The 20,658-nt window shown below is 54.5% G+C and overlaps 3 protein-coding genes across 3 annotated transcripts; all 3 read left to right on the forward strand.

Moving 5' to 3' along the window:
• The first annotated feature begins 13,618 nt into the window (after nt 1–13,618).
• On the forward strand, nt 13,619–15,578 carry BZA05DRAFT_87648 (uncharacterized protein). The gene has a single exon (XM_051488736.1). The coding sequence runs from the start codon at nt 13,929–13,931 to the stop codon at nt 15,456–15,458; it is 1,530 nt and encodes a 509-aa protein (XP_051337894.1). The 5' UTR covers nt 13,619–13,928; the 3' UTR covers nt 15,459–15,578.
• On the forward strand, nt 14,977–17,388 carry BZA05DRAFT_87662 (regulator of G protein signaling domain-containing protein). Its single transcript, XM_051488737.1, has 5 exons — nt 14,977–15,482; nt 15,554–16,517; nt 16,612–16,824; nt 16,885–17,075; nt 17,131–17,388. Exons 1-5 carry the CDS (start codon nt 15,468–15,470, stop codon nt 17,278–17,280), a joined length of 1,533 nt encoding a protein of 510 aa, XP_051337895.1. The 5' UTR covers nt 14,977–15,467; the 3' UTR covers nt 17,281–17,388.
• Nucleotides 17,389–18,251: 863 nt separating this feature from the next.
• Nucleotides 18,252–19,761, forward strand: BZA05DRAFT_355508 (RNA pol II accessory factor, Cdc73 family-domain-containing protein). The gene is made up of 3 exons (XM_051481387.1): nt 18,252–18,948; nt 19,030–19,142; nt 19,215–19,761. The coding sequence occupies exons 1-3, from the start codon at nt 18,358–18,360 to the stop codon at nt 19,720–19,722; spliced, it is 1,212 nt and encodes a 403-aa protein (XP_051337896.1). The 5' UTR covers nt 18,252–18,357; the 3' UTR covers nt 19,723–19,761.
• Nucleotides 19,762–20,658: the final 897 nt, after the last annotated feature.

The raw sequence follows: 20,658 nt of genomic DNA on the forward strand, positions 1-20,658 counted from the left end.
GGCGATGCCGGCGGCGAGCCGCGGCAGAGCAGAGCAGAGCAGAGCAGAGCAGAGCAGAGCAGAGCAGAGCAGAGCAGAGCAGAGCAGAGCAGAGCAGAGCAGAGCAGAGCAGAGCAGAGAGAAGGGGGGATGGGGGGGGGGATGGGCGTGCAAACGAATATCTGTACCTAAAGTACCGATCATCCGCACCGCACCCACCGGACGTCGGACGTGCTGTGTACCCACTCTGCATACTCTACATACTCTACATACTCTACTTCCCTCCCTCCCGGCGGCGCCGACATCCCCGTATACCTACCTACATCATACCTAGTAGATATAAGTATTGTACATATTGTACTCTATGTACCTACCTATGGCCGATCATCTACTTTCTCGCCGTTTCATACTGTCTCGGTCGGTCGGTCGGTCGGTCGGTCGGGCGAGTGATGGGCTGTGATGCGATGCGATGCGATGCGATGCGATGCGATGCGATGCGATGTGATGTGATGTGAATCCCACCCACCCTCCCTCTCGTTCTGGTGTCTGGTCTGCGTGCGGTCCTCCCCGTGCCCAAACCCATCGCCGCTCGAGGGGGTGAGCTGGAGTACTCTACTCTATGTAACTCATCCACGCCCACGTGATGGTGCGGAAAAGCCACGCCTGGCCAGGCAGGCAGGCAGGCAGGCAGGGGTGTACTGTACTGTACAGTACAGTACACAGATCGCCGGAACGTCGGAACGTCGGAAACCCGTGGATGGAGATGGAGGTTTTACACATTAACCGAGGAATATGTGCTGTATCTACCTATGTATCTATCGAACTCACACATCATCATGCACGCACGCACGTGATATCACTCGAGTCACCCGCCCGCCCGCCCGCGCCATCCGGTTATGTACATAGACACATACATACCCAGTGGAAGTTGTACTCTATGTAGCGGGTATGTAGATCTACGCGGCTGTGCTGTGCTGTGCTGTGCTGTGCTGTGCTGTGCTGTGCTGTGCTGTGCTGTGCTGGGGCTCGGAGGCATGACTGACTGACTGACTGACTGACTGTTCGCCACAATATGTATGCACATACATATTCCATCCGGCTATGTATGTATTATTCTCTCCAGTCTCCTCGGCGCTCACTGCGGGAGGGGGGAGGGGTGGATTGGGTCCAGACAGACAGACAGGAAGACAGATGGACAGACAGACGGAACTCAATTCCATTCAATTCCAGGGGCGTCCGGCGTCCGGACTCCGGACTCTGGAGACCGGAGATATCATAGGTTGATCACTGCTACTACTACATACCGGTACTACTAGTAGCAGTAGTAGTAGTAGCAGCAGTAGCAGTAGCAGTAGCAGTAGCAGTAGCAGTAGCAGTAGCAGTAGCAGTAGCAGTAGCAGTAGTAGTAGCAGTAGTAGGAGTATGTACTCCCGAGTTTACCGAGACTCCGAGATTCCGAGTCTTAAGGGCCGAGCAAGAGCAGGAGCAGAGCAGAGCACTCATGTCCATTGCTCATGTTCGTTGGAACGTGGCCAGACGGACAGATACTATAGACAGCTCAGATCCCCACCGTCCATGGGCCATATCTACACTCTGGATTAGGTATGCACCCACCCCACCAGTAACCACCACCACCAGTAACCACCACCACCGCCGCCGCCAGGGACGTTTAAACAATATATAAGTTAGGTATGTATCTATGCAGTTAATGCAGCCTGCAGGCAGGGCAGGGCCGAGAAGTTGAAACCTGAAACCTAATACTTGAAACTTGAAACTTGAAACCTGAAACACGCGCTGGCTCCAGGCTGGCTCCGGGCTGGGGGGTTGTTTTTCTGTGCGTGCGAGCGTGCGAGCGTGCCGTCTTTTCAGATCTCAGGGTATCGCAGGTATGTAGAGTACTCTACTCTATGTATATACAAGGTAGAGACTGTGGTTAGTAGTATGTAGTAATCGCCGTTACGCATAGTAGAGTAGAGTGGTATCCGTCCGTCCGTCCCTGCTAGGAGAAAGAAAGAAAGAAAGAAAGAAAAGAGAAGGAAAGAGAAGAGAAATTAACGTGCTCGTGATCGGGCGTGTGCAAGTACTGTGCAGATGTATCGTATGTACTCCACACATGGATACCAACTAGTGTACATTGTACCTAACACTTACATACACACCACATGGCGACCACACGAGCGATGCAGCGATGCAGGGGAGCCATGCTGCTGCTGCTGGTGGTACATAGTGTTGGTTAACTTAATTTAACTAGTGCAAAAACGGAACAATGCAATGTTCATATTAATGGCGGCGGCGGCTGTTGACTCTTGAGTCTTGAGTCGCGACGGGACTCGCAACGCTTGATTCTGGATCCGGGAGTGAATACGAACGAACTTCTGTGTGTACCTACTCTACTCTACATATATGTGTAGAGTATATGTATAGATGCATACGGCACTAATGACGATAATGGTGACGATGACGGCGTATGGTGATGATGATGATTATGGTGGTGGTGGTGGTGGTGGTGGTGGTGGCGGCGGTGGTGGTCACTGGTGGTCACTGGTGGTCACTGGTGGTGGTGGTGGTGGTGGATTGATGATATCTTTAGGTGAGACACGGATAGGTAGACGACGGACGTATGTTTGGGAGTATGGGGAGCCCATCAACTTTCAAGGCAGCTGACGGTATGTACAGTAGATACCATAGTTACAGCATCACGCGGTGGCGAAGGCAATAGTTAGCATTACCATAGATATCATACTACGAGTAGGTAGCATCATACTAGGTATCATACTTCATGGAGTACAATACAGAGGAGGGTACTATAGTTATAGCCCTTCCGACCAACTCGAGCTCGTACGATATATAAATTTATCTGATGGAAGAAAGTTGATTACATGTCCATTACCGAGCCGCCGCCCTCTCCTCTCCTATACATATACTGTATATATATAGAGCCCGTCACGATATCCCTGAGTCTCTGACACCCCAACACCCCAACACCCTGCCACGAGGGGGGGACGGGCTGTGTAGTGTTGCATTGTGTGGTGTTGTGTTGTGTTGTGTTTAGGTTTCCCACCCCATCCCGTTCCGCATCTTCCAGAAGCCTTCGCGCGGCCGGCCAGCCAGCCTCCACGAGCTCGCCACGAGGTCGCCACGAGGTCGCCACGTGGAGTGGGTGGATCCCCCTCAACGCCGTGTGGAGGAGAGGAGAGGAGAGGAAAGGAGAGGAGTCGGTTCAGGTTGTTCTAGAAGCTAATCCAGCAGCGGAGATAACACTTCCTCCCCCTCCCCCTTCCCCTCCCCTCCCCGGTGGCCAGTGCTGTGACCCACCCACCCAAGTGGCAAGCCTATACTTGCCCTACATACTCTACTCTACATATGTACCGGTAACTACACACCGGTACATACCGGTAGGTATATAGAGTACTCTGCCTACATACTTGCATTGGTATGTACTCTAGGTGCAGTGGTAAACAACTAGGGCTGATCGGTATGGAGGCAGTACCAGAGCCAGGCGGCAGTAGAATGATTGGAGGCAATCCAAAAACAGCGGAATCTTTACGGCCAAAAATGATTATACTGAGAAAAGTAATGCGCATTGCCACGTCGGTACCGATAGATGTGAATCATCCTGTTCTTTGATTTTGGTCGCGCTATGGCAGCATGCTGGCATTCAAATGAATGCGTCTTCGCACAAAGCTCATAAACTTTCCAGATCGGTATGGCAGCATGCTGGTATTCAAATGAATGCGTTTTCGCAACAACACTCATAGCCTTCCCGGATCTGTATGGCAGCATGCTGGCTTTCAAATGAATGCGTCTTTGCACAACTCTCATAGTAGTACCAGGATGAATGCTGATTTTATATCACTACGGACCGGTTTGTATGCAGTAATCCAGTGTGTCTCGCATTGAACTTCTATCTAGTATTCTATCTACTTCTATCTAGTATTCTATCTACTTCTATCTAGTATTCTATCTACTTCTATCTAGTATTCTATCTACTTCTATCTAGTATTCTATCTACTTCTATCTAGTATTCTATCTACTTCCTTCACTATTTAATATTCTTTCTACTCCCGAGCTTTGGCCACCTGTGCCAAGTGGATGTGTTGTGCTAAGTGGATGTATTGCACCGAGGGGAATGGAGAGTTGCGCCGAGAAAAGCTATAATAGAGAAGCTATTAGCGAGGGTAGAGGTGCGGCCAGAGTAGAGTTAGCTATAAGAGATATGAGCCATCAGCGGGAGTAGCAGTAGCAGCAAGGGGGGGTGATAATCACAGAGGGGCCAGCTGGGCGAGCAGCAGTAGTGAGTGGGTGATATTCACAGCGCAGCCAGTGCTGTATCCACGGTAGCAAGAGGGCATTTCTTAAGCGAATTCAGTACTGTATATATGCACGTTAGCAAGAGGCGCTTCTCCAGGGCTAATCCAGCGAGAGGGCAATCCTTAGGTGAATCCAGTGCTGTATCCACAGCGAGGCCAGTAGGACAATAGTAGCAGTAGAAGGGGGGGGGGGGGGGGGGGGGGGGGGGTTACTCACAGCGCAGCCAGTGCTGTATCCGCGGCGAGAGTAGTAGTTGCGACGGGAGTAGGAGCTATATGAGAGATGAGCTATCAGCGAGAGTAGCAGTTGCAGCAGGAGGGGGAACAGCAATTGCGGCGAGGGTAGAGCTGGAGCGAGGGTAGAGGTGCGAGCAGAAGAGCTATAAAACCGAGGAACATCAGCAAGAGTAGAATTGCGGCGGGGGGAATAGCAATTGCAGTGGGGGAGGGAGTTGCGGCGAGGGGGGTAATAGCAGTTGCGGTGGGAGTGGGAATAGGTGGGAGTGGGAATAGCAGTTGCGGGGGGAGGAGTTGCGGGGGGAGGAGGAGTTGTGGGAGAAGAAGAAGAAGCAAAAGAAGAAGAGGCAGATGGCTAAGAGGGCATACGACCCGCCATGCCCACCATGCCCGCCAACGTTGGTGCCCTCTACTAACCACATTCGTCTTCTCCCACCGACAGGAGTCCTTCATCTCCTCCTGTTGCCGACACCTCCTCCCACAGCTCCTGAGCCATTTCACGAGTTGACTCAGTCATTACTAGAGTCATCTCGCGGATTGACTCAGTCATTCCTGTTCGATGACTAGAGTCATTTTTCATCCCCACCCCCACCAAACTCCCATTACTCCCTCCCGTGGCAGCTAGCCCATCGCTCCCCCACACCGGAAAACAGTAGAAAAATGCCAAGAAAACGTGTAAATCGTGGAAACGTAAACGGCTATATCGCAGTCAGTATTCGCCTGTTTCTCTTGACCAGACACTCGCTGGGACCCCCAAGGTAGCTCATACATGATTCGTAAGACAGCTAATAGTTGGTGGCATAATTCCTTTTAAATGCCCGATCTCTGTGCTGGGGTCTAGAAGGAGGGAAGGAGATGACAGAAAGGATGGCAGAAATCACCACTGATCACTCGGATCTGATAAGATTAGATAGACGGGATAGGCTAGTGCAAATAAACTACCATCTTCTCATAATCTTGTCCATGTGCATAACACTATATCAATACAGCAGTATGACCAAATTTATTGAAAACTCTTAGTTGATTAAATACCCTAGCACTGCTGGATCGCTGTGGTAACAGTACGGCATCCTTCAAAGTAGCCCGCCGGCAAATGCAGCATTCAAAAAGTCTTGGGTAGTCATACGATTAAGCATTTATCACCAGCATTCCAGACAAATGTGCATTGTAAAACTGGTACAGAGTGATACAACTACGGTAGCGCGACAGGATTTCGGGTATGGCGCATTCATATGAATCTGCGTTACATTGAGTGCTAAATTCTATCACGGTACTGAAGCAACATGGAAATTGCACAATTCAAGTTGCACTCTGGTCCCGAAAAGCCCATATTTTTTACTACTGTAGTTACATGCTCGCAAGCGAGGGGCGCGGGGCGAGGAGTGAGGAGCGAGGAGCTCGTGGCGAGGGGCGCGGGCGAGGGGCGAGGGCTGAAAGAAAGTTTAAGTGCCACGTGGAAGTGGATGCGGCTGGGGATAGATATGTGAGTACCTGGGGGGGGGGAAGCTTTAACTTTGACTGGCATGACCTGTCCCCCCCCTCACCCTCACCTGGCAAGGCCAGGCCGGGTCGGGGGCACGAGCGTCGAGCGGACGGACGGACGGGCCACAGTTGAAACGAAACGGGCGGATGCATTTCCCGAGGATATGTAGAATACATATCACGACGGCGGTTGGGGGTTACAGTTGGGGGTGGGGTGGGAGTTCCATGGACTCTTGGAGACAGCCTACGGGCGTGCGTGCATACCGACTATGATACCTACTCTAGATACTCTACAGAGCTTCACTGTTCACTGTTCACTGACTGTTCATATGTAGAGTACTTCCGTATGTCGGAGTGGCGAGATTTCCTTTCCTTTCCTTTCCCGGGGCGGGCTCATCTCCCTGGGCCCGGGCTCCTCATTGTCGTCGTCGTCGTCGTCGTCGTTGGCAGAGTTCAGCCCTTCCACCTACGTAGCTGGTGAACATACATACTCTACATAGACAGAGAGTAGGTAGAGTAGTAGGAGGTAGGAGGGAGGTAGCTGAAACACCCACCACCTCTATCCGAGATTTCTCCGGACGGACCGACTCCACTCCCCGGGCCTCCCCCCCCCCTCTATTTCCCTTTCCCTTCGCACGCCCGGCCGTCCCCTCCTCCCCACGCCTTCCGCACTCGGATACCGGGGGAGGGAGCGAGAGAGGGAGGGAGGCGATTTCAATCCGGGCTGGGCTGGGGCTGGGGCTGGGCTGGGGCAGGAACGTATGTAAGCCCCCTTTACAAACATACTTCTCTTCTCTTCTCTTCTCTGTATGTATGTATGTATATACGAGTACCTCACAATGCTCACGCGGAGAACGGAACGGAAGTGTGGCTCAATTGACGTTTCCCTCGTTGGTGGTTGGTGGTTGTTGCGCATCTGTACTCTATGTAGGTAGAGTAGGTAACCATAAGGCCGGGGTGGGTAGAATACCTATTGACATATGGATGGGCCGGCTGTTGGTTGGTTGGTTGGTTGGTTGGAACTTGGGAATCCCGTTAACTGCACTGCACAGCCATGGGCCCGTTGCGTTGCAGCCAGTCAGTCGGCCAGCCAGTGCGCGCAGTTTACTGCAGTGCAGTGCAGTGCATGCAATGGCCATTCGATCCCATCCTGTGTATGTATGTACATATGTACCCCGGAGATGAAGACCCAGAACTACTCTACGCGCGGCCACGTGGAGTGGAGTGGAGTGGAGTGGAGTGGAGTAGAGTGGAGTGGAGGGGAAAAAGTAAAACGAAGGGAAAAAGAAAAAAGAGGAAAGAAACGAGCGCGGAAGGAAGGAAAGGATGCGGTTGGTGGGTTGGTGGGTTGGGTCGACGGCAGGCTGACAGACAGACAGATAGACATGCAGGCAGACAGGCAGGTGCGTTGAATGTTCGCGACTCGCGGATTTGGCTGTATGTACTCTACTATACTCTAGATGTCTACCTCATGTAGATACTCTAGGTATGATACGAGGTATGGATGGTATGTAGAGGACAGCCTTCTTACTCTCTATACGGACGGGCGTCGAACGTCCTTCTCGCGAGTTCTCGCACCGTCGGCCGGCATCCGCAATGCAAACGCCCCATCACCATCACCACCACCACCACCACCACCAGAAACGTCTGCTCCGCCCCGTGCGGTGCAAACGGCCATCCATCCATCCATCCATCCATCCATCCATCCATCCTCCCTTCCTTCCCGAACACCGCAATCCTTCCTCTGACCGACTGACTGAACACCGCGCGCGGCATATGTACAAGAGGTAGTGTACAGTACATACCAACGCCCGTCCCTCCCCCCCCCCTCCCCCCTCCCCCCTCCCCCCCCCGCGCCCGCTGCCCACCCCACCCCCGGTCGGGAATAGTTAGAGGCATACCCTATGTACATATATAGAGGCTGGCATCGCTTGCGGATCGTTCACTCTATCCCATGCGCGGTTGAAACACGCACTCTATTAGTAGTACTACCTATACTCTGTGTATATACCCTATCCTCTATATTATGGTAGTTACCCTCTGCCTTCGGCCCTCTGCGCCCCCACGGCGATGGAGGACGCGAGTGTATGTGTGTGTGTGTGTGTATGTGTGCACATATGTGTAGCGACGAACCACCCGCGATCCGATCGGAGGAGCTCGGTGTCGGTGTCGGTGTCGGTCTCGATTCACCATGCCTGGCTGGCTGGCTGGCTGGCTGGCTGTTGTCTTGTCTGAAGAGGAGGAGAGAGAGCGTGTCTGTCTGTCTGTCTACTACGGTAACTAGTATCTGTCTGCCATAGGCCTCCTGTTCTGCTCCGGAGAACGGAGAATCCTTCACTTCCCTCCCTCCCCTCCCATCCCATCCCATCCCATCCCACCCTTCAGCCCTGGCAGCCGGGGTCGGATGGGCCGACGGATGGACGGACGGGTGGTGGTGGTGGGAGGAGGGGAGAAGACGGTGAGAAACGTGAGAAATGTGGACGAGTCGATATCTACAGTATGTATGTAGATACGGTATATAGATACCCTCCTTGCCCTGCCCTGCCCTGCCCTGCCCTGCCCTCCTCATCGTCCTCCCCTTCCCTCCCCTCCGAGCCCGAGCCCGAGCTCGAGCACACCTTCGACGCGAGAGACGAAAGACGGATTCTGACGAGATTCTGACGAGAGATGGATGGATGACATGACAGCGTCGCGTGGATGCCGGGATCAGTACTTAGCGACTTAGCGAGGGTCTTGGGGGGGGGGGGGGTCTCGGTCTTGGTCTTGGTCTTGGTCTTGGGGGCGAGAGGGGAGGGGTATCGAAGCATACCCTACTCCCTACTCCCTACATACTCCCTACATACTTGCATACCGCCCACTGTCCCATATGTCCCATGTGTAGAGTAAGTACCATCGAATCGAAGCATGCCGCCCATCCCATGGCCATCCCATCCTGTCCGCCGCATCGACGTTCCTAAGACGGCTGTGCGAGCGATGATCTCGCGTTTATCTATTTTATGTATGTACCGACGGAAACAACTGGACATTGGAGGGGCGCGGGGGGGCGGGGACGGGAACGGGGACACGGACTGGCGGGAGGGAGGGAGGGAGGGAATACATAGCATACATAGCATAGGTACATAGCATACATAGCATAGGTACATAGCATACATAGCATAGGTACATAGCATACATAGCATAGGTACATAGCATACATAGCATACATATCATGCATAGCATAGCGAGGAAGAGGGGAGAGGAGAGGGGAGAGGAGAGGGGAGAAGGGAAAGGTCTATCAATCTACATATGATGACGCATGCAGCAGTGCGACTGACAGTGACTGTGACAGTGATTATGACTGTGCGAGCGCGAGTGGGTGAGTGGGTGAGTGGGTCAGTGGGTCAGTGGGTGGGTGGGTTCGGGCTCTGGAGTCTGCGGGGAAGAAAGAAAGTCCCCGTCGTCGTGACTCGTCGTTGCGTAAGTAGAGTAGGTATTTCTGGCCGTCCATCGACTCCATAGTCCATCCATCCATCCATCCATCCATCCATCACCGCTGACTCGCTATGTACATTATACATATGCTTATTACATACTACTAGGTAGGTAGTATCTCCAGTGTCAGTGTCCACATCAAGACATCAAGAAAGGCATCTACCTATCATACATAATCACACCTAACAATCAAGCCAGACCTAACCCAACCCCAACCCCAACCCCAACCCCAACCCCAGGCTCAAAATCAAAATCAGAATCAAAATCAGACTCAAAATCAGAATCAGAATCAAAGCCCACAGATCGGACACGGACCGGACACGGACACGGACCGGACACGGACACGGACACGGACAGGTCACAAACGTGGACAAACGTGGACAAACGTGGACAAACGTGGACAAACGTGGACAAACGTGGACAAACGTGTTATAGAAACGTGGAGTGGCGTGGGCGTGGGCGTGGGCGTGGGAGTGGAGTGGGGGGGGGCGGCCAAAGATGGATGGTCAGGGGAGGGGAGGGGAGGGGGGGGGCAACTGGGCAATCTCATCTCTCGCACCCAACCCAACCCAAGCAAGGGGTTGCTTGCTGGTCTGGTCGGTCGGTCGGTCTCGGGTGAACTACTCCAACTACTCCAGTGGTGTCGTCGAGACTCGCGAAGGAGAAGGAGAAGGAGAAGGGTCGCGTTGAGAAATGAGAAATGAGAAATGAAGGTCGGCCGGTCGGCCTGGTGTTTTTTTCTTTCTTTCTCTTTCTCTTTCTCTTTCTCTTTCTCTTTTGCGGATTTTTTCAAGCAGAGGGGGGGAAAAGAAAAGAAAAGAAAGAAAGAAAGAAAGAAAGAAAGACGGAAGAGAAAAAAGGAAAGAAACACAGATACAAATACTCTACAAACAGAAAGAGAAACAGAAAAAGAAAAGAAAGAAAGAAAGAAAAGGAATGGAAGAAGAAATAGAAACAGAAAGATAAACAGAAAAAGAGAAACGGATGGAAAACGGATGTCGACGGAACGAAAGAAAACAGAATTCGACTATACTATTCGAGTGCGTGGGGGGGGGGGGGGAGATCGACACTCGCACTGGGGGGGGCTCTTCCCCCTCGCACTCTACACACGATTGATAGGTAGCAACATCTTGGTAGATACTACTTCCTTATGCTGGTTGCTGCTCTATGTCGTGCCGCAAACGTGCTCAGCAGGTGTAGTCCACGCGGCAAAAACGAGGCAGTCGTGGACGGGGAGGGGTGGGGGGTTGGGTCGGTGGTGGTGGGTGGTGTGGTGGATGGAAAATTTCCCATAGGCGTTAGCTGCCGGCTAAGATTCCGTTCCGAGACAGAGCAACACGAGAATGCGCGACGATCCCAACTGTGAAGTGAGACTGAGCACCGAGGATTGGCTCGCGCGTCGGCAGCGATGGAGGGAGGATGGAGGGTTATTTTGAGCGAAGAAGAGATTCTGAGGAGGGCAATACTCTAGAGTATGGACGCCCCGACCGACTTGGTCTGTTTCTTCTTCTTCTTCATCTTCTTCTTCTTCTGCGTCTTCTGCGAACGAATACCTCTCGACTAGCAGGCAAGCATGTAGAGTACATATGATGTGTAGCACCCATCATCTTGCTCGGGTACTTACGTCTTACATACGATACATACCGTGCTCTAGTTACCTCACATCCGAGTTTCTGCAGGTACATCAGTGTCGGTCACTCTACTATATTCGGGTTATTGCGACCACGGGCGGCGGTGGTGTGGGTGCTCATCTGCAGTCGGAAACCCTCGCGATTTGCTCGCGCGACGACCGGTATGTACGGGGGCGAGGAGGAGGGTTTGGTACTATGGCAGGCACTGCGGAGAGGAGGGTTTGGTACTATGGTAGGTACTGCGTATGTATCGGGGCGAGGATGGTATGGAAGTAAACTACTGCGTATGTATCGGGGCGGCAGGACGGATCATGGAGTAGAGTAGAGAGATGGAGTAGAGCACCTCTGCATACCCAGATGGATGCGCCTCATGCCCGTCCATCGCGTTGACCGCTCTGCTACCCTAGCAGGCACTCCGCCGATAGGCACGTTACATCGGAGACATACACCTATCTGGAGCACGTACGGTAGTTGGATGTCAGCTCCGCCCGACGAGCTGTCTGCCTGTCAGAGTCTGTCCGTCCGTACGTCGGAGGCTCGGAGGCTCGCGTCGCGTGGCTCGAGATGCGATCGACACGTCTCTCGAAGCTTGTTGGTTGGCTTCCTTCGACCGTGAGCATCAGTGCTGGCATGGAGGCTCTGTCTGTCTGCCCGCCCGAGACAGACCGTCCGTGCTTCAGGTCTTCAGCCTCTGAGTTGTAGAGCCACTGCATGCTGCCACCCATCAGCACTCTGCTCGACGCACCTATTTGCTCTCTCCACGTGCCATAGCTGCCTGCTCGACTCTACTCCACCCATGCGGCTGCTGTTTCGAGCTAGCCGAGTGGTTGTGTAGGTGGATGGACCTCGCGTTCTTGACACTTGTCGGCCGCACCACTCGGCACGACTCGACTCCCTTTCTCGCTCCCTCACGCCCTCGCTCGCCCTCACCTCTCCGAACCTCCCAGTGCTCACTGCTCGCCTCGCCTCGCCCGCGTCGCCCAATCTCACTTGGAAGACCGATCTGCACCCACCACCACCCGCCACCACCCGCGACCTCCGGCCAAACGTTTGCTTGACTTGCCCTGCTCGCCGCTCACGCTCGCCGCTCACGCTCGCCGCTCACGCTCGCCGCTCACGCTCGCCGCTCACGCTCGCCGCTCACGCTCGCCACTCACCGCTCACAGTGAGCACAGCACCGAACTCGATCGTCCCTCTCCTGCTCTCCTTCTTTCCTTTTTCCGCCCCCCTCCCCACCCCCGACCCCAAAAGCATAATTTGGCTACTTGCTCACCCAAGTCCCCACTCAACTCTGCTGGCTCACGTATCGCTCCTGTTGGCTGTGTCGCCTTGAATTTCCTTCAACCCCGTAGACTACTCCCTCCCTCGCACCCGCAACATCCCTCATCCATACCACCCCCCCAACAACACGCTCCCCAATAACCCTCCTCCCCTTGCTCTCAGACACATCAAACGGACGACGTGTGTGAATGATCCCCAAATCTTCAACCCAGCAGCCGCCGTTACATAGGATCCCACCCAGCTATCGCAATCGCATGCTCGCTCGCTGCTACTCTGCTACACTGCTACGCTGCCCCCCGGTCCCACGTTCCCCCCATCCATCCACCACCGCCTTGCCTGCCTGCCCTTTGCCTGCCATCGCTTTCTCTTGCGCCCTTTTACCGTTTCCGCGCCCCGGCCACACGAGCCCAGCCCAGCCCCTTCTTGCCCCTCCCACCCCATCGCATCACCCCCCAAATCCCCCATCCCACATCCCATCCATCCCATCTCCATCCGCATCCCCATCCCATCCCCCATCCCATCCAGATCAAATACTTCCACACACACACCCCCCACCCGTCGCCTGTCTCGCTTTGGCTGACCGACCGACTGCCTGCCTGCCTGCCTGCCTGCCTGCCACACTTGCAAACCGCCCCCCCTCCCTCCCCCCCTCCCCATCCCCCCCCCCCAATACACAGTCGTCTCGTCTGTCCCTGATCCGACGGGTGCCTACTCTGGGTATACCGCTCCGCACTGTGCTGCACTGCTGCACTGAACTGAACTGTACTCCGCTCGGCTCTGTACCGGCTGCCACTCGCTGCACTGCACTGCACTGCACTGGCTGGAAGCACAGGCAAAGTCCGAATCTTGAGTCTTGATCGTGAGGACCCACTCTGGTGGTTTGAATTAGCCACTGCCAGCTACATACTACATACATATCTGCATACGTTCATACATACATTCATCATACATACATACAATTTTACATACTGCTGCTCCACTCCACCCTACCACTCCATTCCACCCTACCACTCCGCTTCACTCCACCCTACCACTCGATTCATTCCACTGGCCACTGTTCTACTCTGCCATACCCACTCTACTACGTACCGAGACGGCTAGACAGACAGCTTAGTCCTCACCCTTTGTTGTTTCGTCGGCTGGACTAGGTCCGACGTAGTAGATCTAGCAGAGCGGAAGGACAGGAGAGTGCCAGACCGGTCCGGCAGTCTGGATAGGAGAGAGAGAGCGTGCGTGTCTGTCTGTCTGTCTGTCTCTGTCTCTGTCTGTGTCTGTGTCTGTGTCTATCTCTGTGTGTGTTTTTGTGTCCCAGGTCCAGCTGGAATCCGTCTGTCTATCTGTCTCTCTCTCTGTCCGTCCGTCCGCCTGTCCGTCGTCCGCCTGTTTGCTTGCTCGTTGGCCCGAGACGTACAAACCCTCCTCATCTCGTAGAGGGACCCGCTACCGAACTGCTTGCTACCGCATACCGGAGAAAAGTACCAGACCTATATCCACATCGCTCCTTGGTCTTAGTGGCAGCCCGCCTACATCCCAGTTCATGACGGACCTCACGTTGCAGCCCGGACTTTCCGCCAAACACAGAACCAGATCCAGACCCACCACCACCACTACTTCCTCCTCCTCCTCCTCCTCCTCCTCCTCCACCACCACCACTACCACCGACGTAACACCCCCCAAGGAAACCAATCCTCTCGCAGCGTCACACTGCTCCGACCCAAAAGCAAAAGTCGACCACGTTCTTCCCGCGTTTCCCACTTCTGTTGCCGCTACTGCTCCTCCTGTTTCCGTTCTTGCTTCTGCTGCTGCTGTTGCTGCCGCTTCCGTCTCTGGTGTCGTCGTCGTCACTTCTTCTTCTTTTTCTTCTTCTCCTTCTCCTTCTTCTTCTTCTCCTTCTCCTTCTTCTTCTTCTTCATCTTCTTCATCATCATCTTCTGCTGTCGCTACCAGTACCGCTACTACTGCTTGTTCGTCCGCATCTACATCTACATCTACGACTACTACTTCACCTACTGCACCCGCTTCATCTGCCGCGACCATCTCGACTACCATCGCTTTGACTTGTACTCCCACCGCCACCACCTCCACCACCGCCATCAGTAGTACATCCGACTGCTCCCACACCTCCCAGGTTCAACAGCCACTGCCACTACCATTGCCTCTTCGACCTTCGCAACCTCACAGCCCTCATCCTCCTCCTCCTCCACAACCACTACAACGGCCACTATCATTGTCACGTCACTCTCAACCCCCTCCTCGCACAATCACATTTGAACCTCCTCGCATACCTCCTCCCGTAGTGCTATTGCCTCCTCCGCCGACCTACCGCCAGTCGCCACGTTGTACTAGTACAGGTCCCGGCTCAAGTTCAGGCCCTTCTTCCTTTTCTGCTGATCGTCTGTCCTCACTCGCTTCCTTCGTTTCCGAGAAGACGCACCACTACGCCCGTCGCGCCTCCGTCACTCTTTCCGCCTCAACGGTCGCTGCCGCCTTTTCGACGAACTCCTCCTCCTCCTCGGCGTTCGATCGACATCACCACCGTAACAGTAGCTTGGCCTCGTCGCCGACACCCCACCACAACCACCGTCATAACTCCTCCACCTCAACCTTCTACCCCAACACTTCGGACGAACGTATAGCGGTTTCGAAGGCGACACCACCCACCACTCCCACCTTCAGACCGACATCGTTCCTCTCGAAACGTGCACCGCCGCTCTCCGGATCCTCCTCTGCCACACTCGACACAATTTCTCTCCGAAAACAGAAGAAATCGACTTCGACCGAGAGTCTGCTCGACTCCGCGGGACGCAACGTCAAGACTCGTGGGAAGGAACCTACGCCTCCTCCCCCTCCGACCAACACCAAAAAATCCGCCGGCCTCTCCGGTCCGACCAGCAAGATGCATCAGACAAGCTCCCGGTTGCTCAGGATGACGGACGACGATAGGCCTTTCACTCGGGTACGTATTCCTTCCGCTATCGCTGATACTGTCGAGAGCACCGTGACTGCTCGAGAGTCGAATAGGGCGGTGGAGATTGTATGGTGGTCTTCGTGGTGGTGGTCAGAATAGCATTTTCCAATGTGCCAATGGATGGTGATCACGGCTTGCTGCGAGATTGTTGTTACTGTTGTGGTGAATCACGATGGCTGACGTTGGATACGTAGGACTTTAAAGATTTGTTCTCGACGTTGATCGTCAGTTTACCGCTATCGACGCATCGATTCCGCTTCAAGACGTACCCTTTCTCTTTTGCGTCGGAGGAAGCCATCAACAATCTGGGGTCCCTTAAATTCTCGCAGTCGAATCGTATGCCCGATCCGAAAGACCCGAGTCGGATCGTGACCACTACCACAACCACCACCTTCTCCATGGCGAAGGAGATGGCTAGGTCGGTGTGTCAGCGTTTCATGGATGCGCGCTTCATCGAACTGGCCGACGGAAAGACGATGCCCAATTTCCCGCTGAAGGGCTGCTTGTGGCAATTGACGCCGAAGGGGATCCACATCTTGGAGCGATTCTGCCAGAGGAATGGAATCCAGCAGGAGCACGTGCTGAGACTCCTCAATTCGCCGTTCAACACCATGCGGCTGGTCATCTTGGAGCGGGACCCGAAGACGGACAAACTCTCGCACGACAAGTTCACGACGGAGGTGATATTCCGTCGCTTCGCTGGGCAAACCCCAAACATCAAGGCCAACATCTCGATATCGGACAACGACTCGGTATCGGACTACCAAGACGGCCAGACCGGGGTCAAGTTGGCGGAGTCACGGAAAATCTACGACAAGGTGATCAAGATGTCCTTCACTGGCAAGTGCGCGGTGGACTGGTTGCTCGACTGTTGTACCACCGTGGAGCGTGCCGAGACGCACGAGATCTGCACGCTGTTTGTGCAATTCGGCTTGATTCAGTCGGTGTTGGATGACCGGGTGTACATCCAGCAGAATCCAACCGGGAAGGATTTCCAGCCCACCAAGAATGCTGTCTACATTGTCACCGACAAGGGGAAGCGGGTGGCCGGATGGATTGAAGCCGAGAGAGTCAGCCTGGGAGATCGCAATGGCGACGGTAATGCTAATGGTACTTCCGGCCGGGGAACGTCGGCTGTACGGAACCGCGAAGATAGAGGTATGCATCATGCGGTGGTGGTGGGCGGCGACGGCGGTGTAGTTGCCGTGCTTCTTCTTTCAAGGAATAAACTGACGTGACCGAGCGCGTATAGGTCACACGGACCAACGGGAGACGAATACCACACGTCTACAATCCATCTTGAGCGATCCTGCTCTGCGATTGCTCTACAGGGAGTTCCTTCGGGAGACGGTCTGCGAGGAAAACTTGACGTTCTATCTCGACGTGACGGAATTCAACAAGAACTTCAATGCGATCGACCTGTCGAAGCCTGATGCCGTTAGGGAGACATTGGCTGCTGCATACGGTGCGTTTTGTGCCGCCCATTCGTGATGGTGAAAAAAAAAACTGACTGATTGGATCGCAGGTCTTTACAATGCGTTCCTTGCCCCTGGCTCTCCTTGCGAATTGAACATCGACCATCCCCTCCGGCAGGATATGGCTTCGCGCATGACGCGTGCCGTTGCAAAAGACGATGCATCAATGTACACTTCCCTCAAGGAAGTTGCTGCACTGTTCGACCGCGCACAGCAGCAGGTATTCAAGTTGATGGCCGGAGTATGTACCCTCCTCCCCACTCTGTCGTGCCTTGATGGCTGACTTTTTCCTCTAGGATTCCGTACCCAAGTTCATTCGCACGCACAAGTACCTCGAGGTTGCCGGCGACATACTAGACGACGAGAGAATCGCGGCCGGAAACGGCCTTCACCGAAGTGCCAGCCGGAGTGCACGATACAACAACAACGGAGGAGACAGCCGATAGTACGAGGGAGATTTATCTGCGTTGCAGTGACATGCCTGTGGATCGATGGAGTGGCTGGTGATATAGATGAGCGAAGGTGTTTTTTCTGATTTTTTTTTCCTTTCATACTTTCCGTTTCTATTTCCTTTTCCATTTTCTTTGTCTGGGGGGTTTTCTTTCCATTTCTGTTCGAGGTTCATTGGGAAAAGATACTTGGTTACAATGGGCATGATTACTTTAGTTTGCTGTTTCTCTCTTCGGGGCCATAATGTGGGTACTTGAGTAGGTGAGTTGGGTTTGCTCGCTGAAGAGTGATGATGAACGCATGCATTTTCTTTCTTTCTTGTCTCTTTTTCTTCTGGCATGGGGAAGGTTTTGTTTTTTGTTTTTGTTTTTTTTCCTTTGAGTTTTTGCTTTCAGGTTTTCTTTCCCTGACATTATGGGTTTTGGTTCACATTTATGTTTTTCTCTTCTTTTTTTCTTTTCGCTTTTCCTCTTCGGGTGCATATACTTGTGTCTCCAGGATACTTCTTTTTTGACCTACCTAGAATGATGCGGGATGTGGGGAGGGTGAGGGAGGTTTTGTCTCGCTCTACATATCATCTAAAAAAACTCCTACTGTTCTAAGTTTGTTTGGTGTATTCGAGAATCAGGTCTTCTCGTGAGCCGAGGATGGGTTCGATGGTATGTACTCAGTACTACTATAGTATACCTAGTAGGTAGTCTTCATTCAGCCTCCGGGCGGGCGTGCATAGGATCTCACTCGCGTGGAGCCCTGAAGTTGCCACGCGTGACGTGGGTTTGTTACCCGGGAAACGAGCCAAGCCAACTTTAATCCGACCCAACCACCACCAGCACGACGCGACTCCTGCAGCCGACTGCAATCACAACCCCAATCGCAACCAACTCCACGACACGCACGACACGCACGACCCACGCACGACCCACTCAATTGTAACGGAACGACCAGCAGAATAGGAACAGGAACAGGAACAGGAACAGGGACAGGAACAGGGACAGGAACAGGGACAGGAACAGGCCCAGCAAGAACTCTGCCACCGCGCCCGCCCGCCGCCGCCCCCGCAACCTAACCTAACCATGACGTCCCCGCCGCCCGCCGATGCGCTCCTACTACTACGAGCGTCGGTCGCAGCTTCCGTGTCGCCAGTGCTCACACCGACCAGCAGCCTGGACACAGCGTCGGCGCTGACGTTTCCGGCGCTATTGCCGCTGTCGAGCGCGCCCACGACGATCCCGCTCAGCACGCTGACGCGCTTCATCAAGGACTCGTCGGCCGTCGACCTGCGCTCCATCTTCTTCGCGTGGCTGCAGCGCGAGACAACTATTACGGAGTATATCGCCTCCGCGCAGGCCATGGGTGTTACTCACCTCGGCTTCATTGAGCGCCTAGAGCTGGTTACTTATGTCGAGGGCGGCCAGGAGGAGAGTGATCATATTCTGCCGCTCGCGACGAGGGGTGCGGGTGCTGCTGGTGGTGCTGCTGGTGCAGAGGTGGGAAGGGGCGCAGGCGCAGACGGCGCGGAGAATAGGCCCGGTGACGGCAAGAGCGGCGGCGCCAGTGCGCTGCTGGGCAAGGTTAGGAATACGGACCCCAGGCTGCTGGAGATTTATGCCGGCGAGCGCGTCGTTACCAATAGGAATGTTATGTTGAGGGGGATTAAGCCGACGGTATGCATGTCCAAGGATGGCGAGCGGTGGATGGGTGGATGGATGCACGGACGGACGGACGGATGGCTGACGGCCCCGCAGGATTTCTCCCACGTACGGAAACAGGCTGAAGACTTCATCTCGCGCCTGCGAGCCGCCGGCGGTAACAACGCCAACGCCAACGCCACCACGAGCATCGGCAAGCCCAACCCGACGTCGTCGCTGCCGACGCGGCCGTCGGCGCCGTCCACCAGCAGCGGCGGCGGCGGCAGCGGGGGCAGCAGCAGCAACCGAAAGAAGCGACGGCAAGACCCGATCATCCTGCTGTCGCCGTCGGCCAGCTCGCTCTTGACGATGGCGAACATCAAGTCGTTCCTTGAGGACGGGGTCTTCATCCCTACGTCGGAGAGCACGAGCACGCCGAGCAACTTCCTTCGTGTGTCGCGGCTGCTCCCCTCGATCCACGCCAGCACGCCCATCCGCTTCGACGTGGTCGACTCCGCCGACAAGTTCAAGCCCGAGTACTGGGACAAGGTGGTCGCCGTCTTTACCACCGGCCAGGAGTGGCAGTTCCGCGCGTATAAGTGGGGGAATCCTGTAGACCTCTTCCGCGAGGTCCGCGGATTCTATGTCGGCTGGGAGGGCGAAATGGTCCCGGATACCGTCAGGAAGTGGGGCGGCGTCCAGGTTTTTCAGGTCGAGAGAGGCCGCCGCTTCAGGGATCGCGAAATGTGTGAGAAGTTTTGGGAGAATGTCGAGAGGTGGATGAAGGTTAAGGGGTGGGGGGGTAGGTAGTAGGTAGTCGTAGGTAGTCGGGGGGCGGGGGCGTTTCTTTTCCTTCTTCTTTTTCCTTTTCTCTATGGGATACTCTACTCTAGATCAAGTTGCCTGCGAAGTTTGCGAGTTTAGTTTGCGAATGGTTTTTTTTTTTTTTTTTGGTGTATCGAGTTGGCTACATACATCATACATAATGGATCAACGATCTTTGCTCTTCTCCATCTGCTCCATCTGCTCCATCTGCTCCATCTGCGACGCACAGCTATTCGGTCTTCGGTCTTCGGTCTTCGGTCTTCGGTCTTCGGTCTTCGGTCTTCGGTCTTAGATCTTGGGTGTGGCCCCAGTCCCCAGTCCCCAGTCCCCAGTCCCCAGTCCCCAGTCCCCACTCTGGACCGGATCTATGTACATACATACATACACACATACCCGGGGCACTTTTTCCTCTCTCTCTTTCGTTATACCATCCCACTCGCTCGCTCGCAGAGTCGCACGCCCGCCCGCCCACCCACGGCGGCTGTTTGTTCTTGTTTTTTGTTATTGTTTGTTTAATCAGTGATTTGCTTGCTTGCTTGCGACCTACCTACACACTCCGACACTCCGTTTCCTCGCCGCCACTGTCAGACCCGACCCGACTGACCCGACTTTCGTCAAGTGGCCCGTGCCCCGATGTGGCCCGATGTGGCCCGATGTGGCCAGATGGGGCTGCCCCCGCCGTGGCCGTGGCCGGTCCCAGCAAAGCAATGCATGAGCGCACCAAGGAAATGCGGTTGGCGTGGGGTTGGCGTTGGTTGGCGTGGGTTGGGTTGGGGTTGGGTTGGGTTGGGGTTGGGTTGGGCTGGGCTGGCTGCGTGCCGACTCCTCCTCCTCTGACGACGTGGATGTCTGGATGTTTGGACTCTTGATGCGGAGCAAGAAAGAAATAAAGCTGTCGCTCCGTCCCGTCCGGACGGAGGC

Source organism: Tricharina praecox (assembly GCF_024521635.1).
Source record: "Tricharina praecox strain CBS 144465 chromosome Unknown BZA05scaffold_18, whole genome shotgun sequence".
NCBI classification, from domain to species: domain Eukaryota; kingdom Fungi; phylum Ascomycota; class Pezizomycetes; order Pezizales; family Pyronemataceae; genus Tricharina; species Tricharina praecox.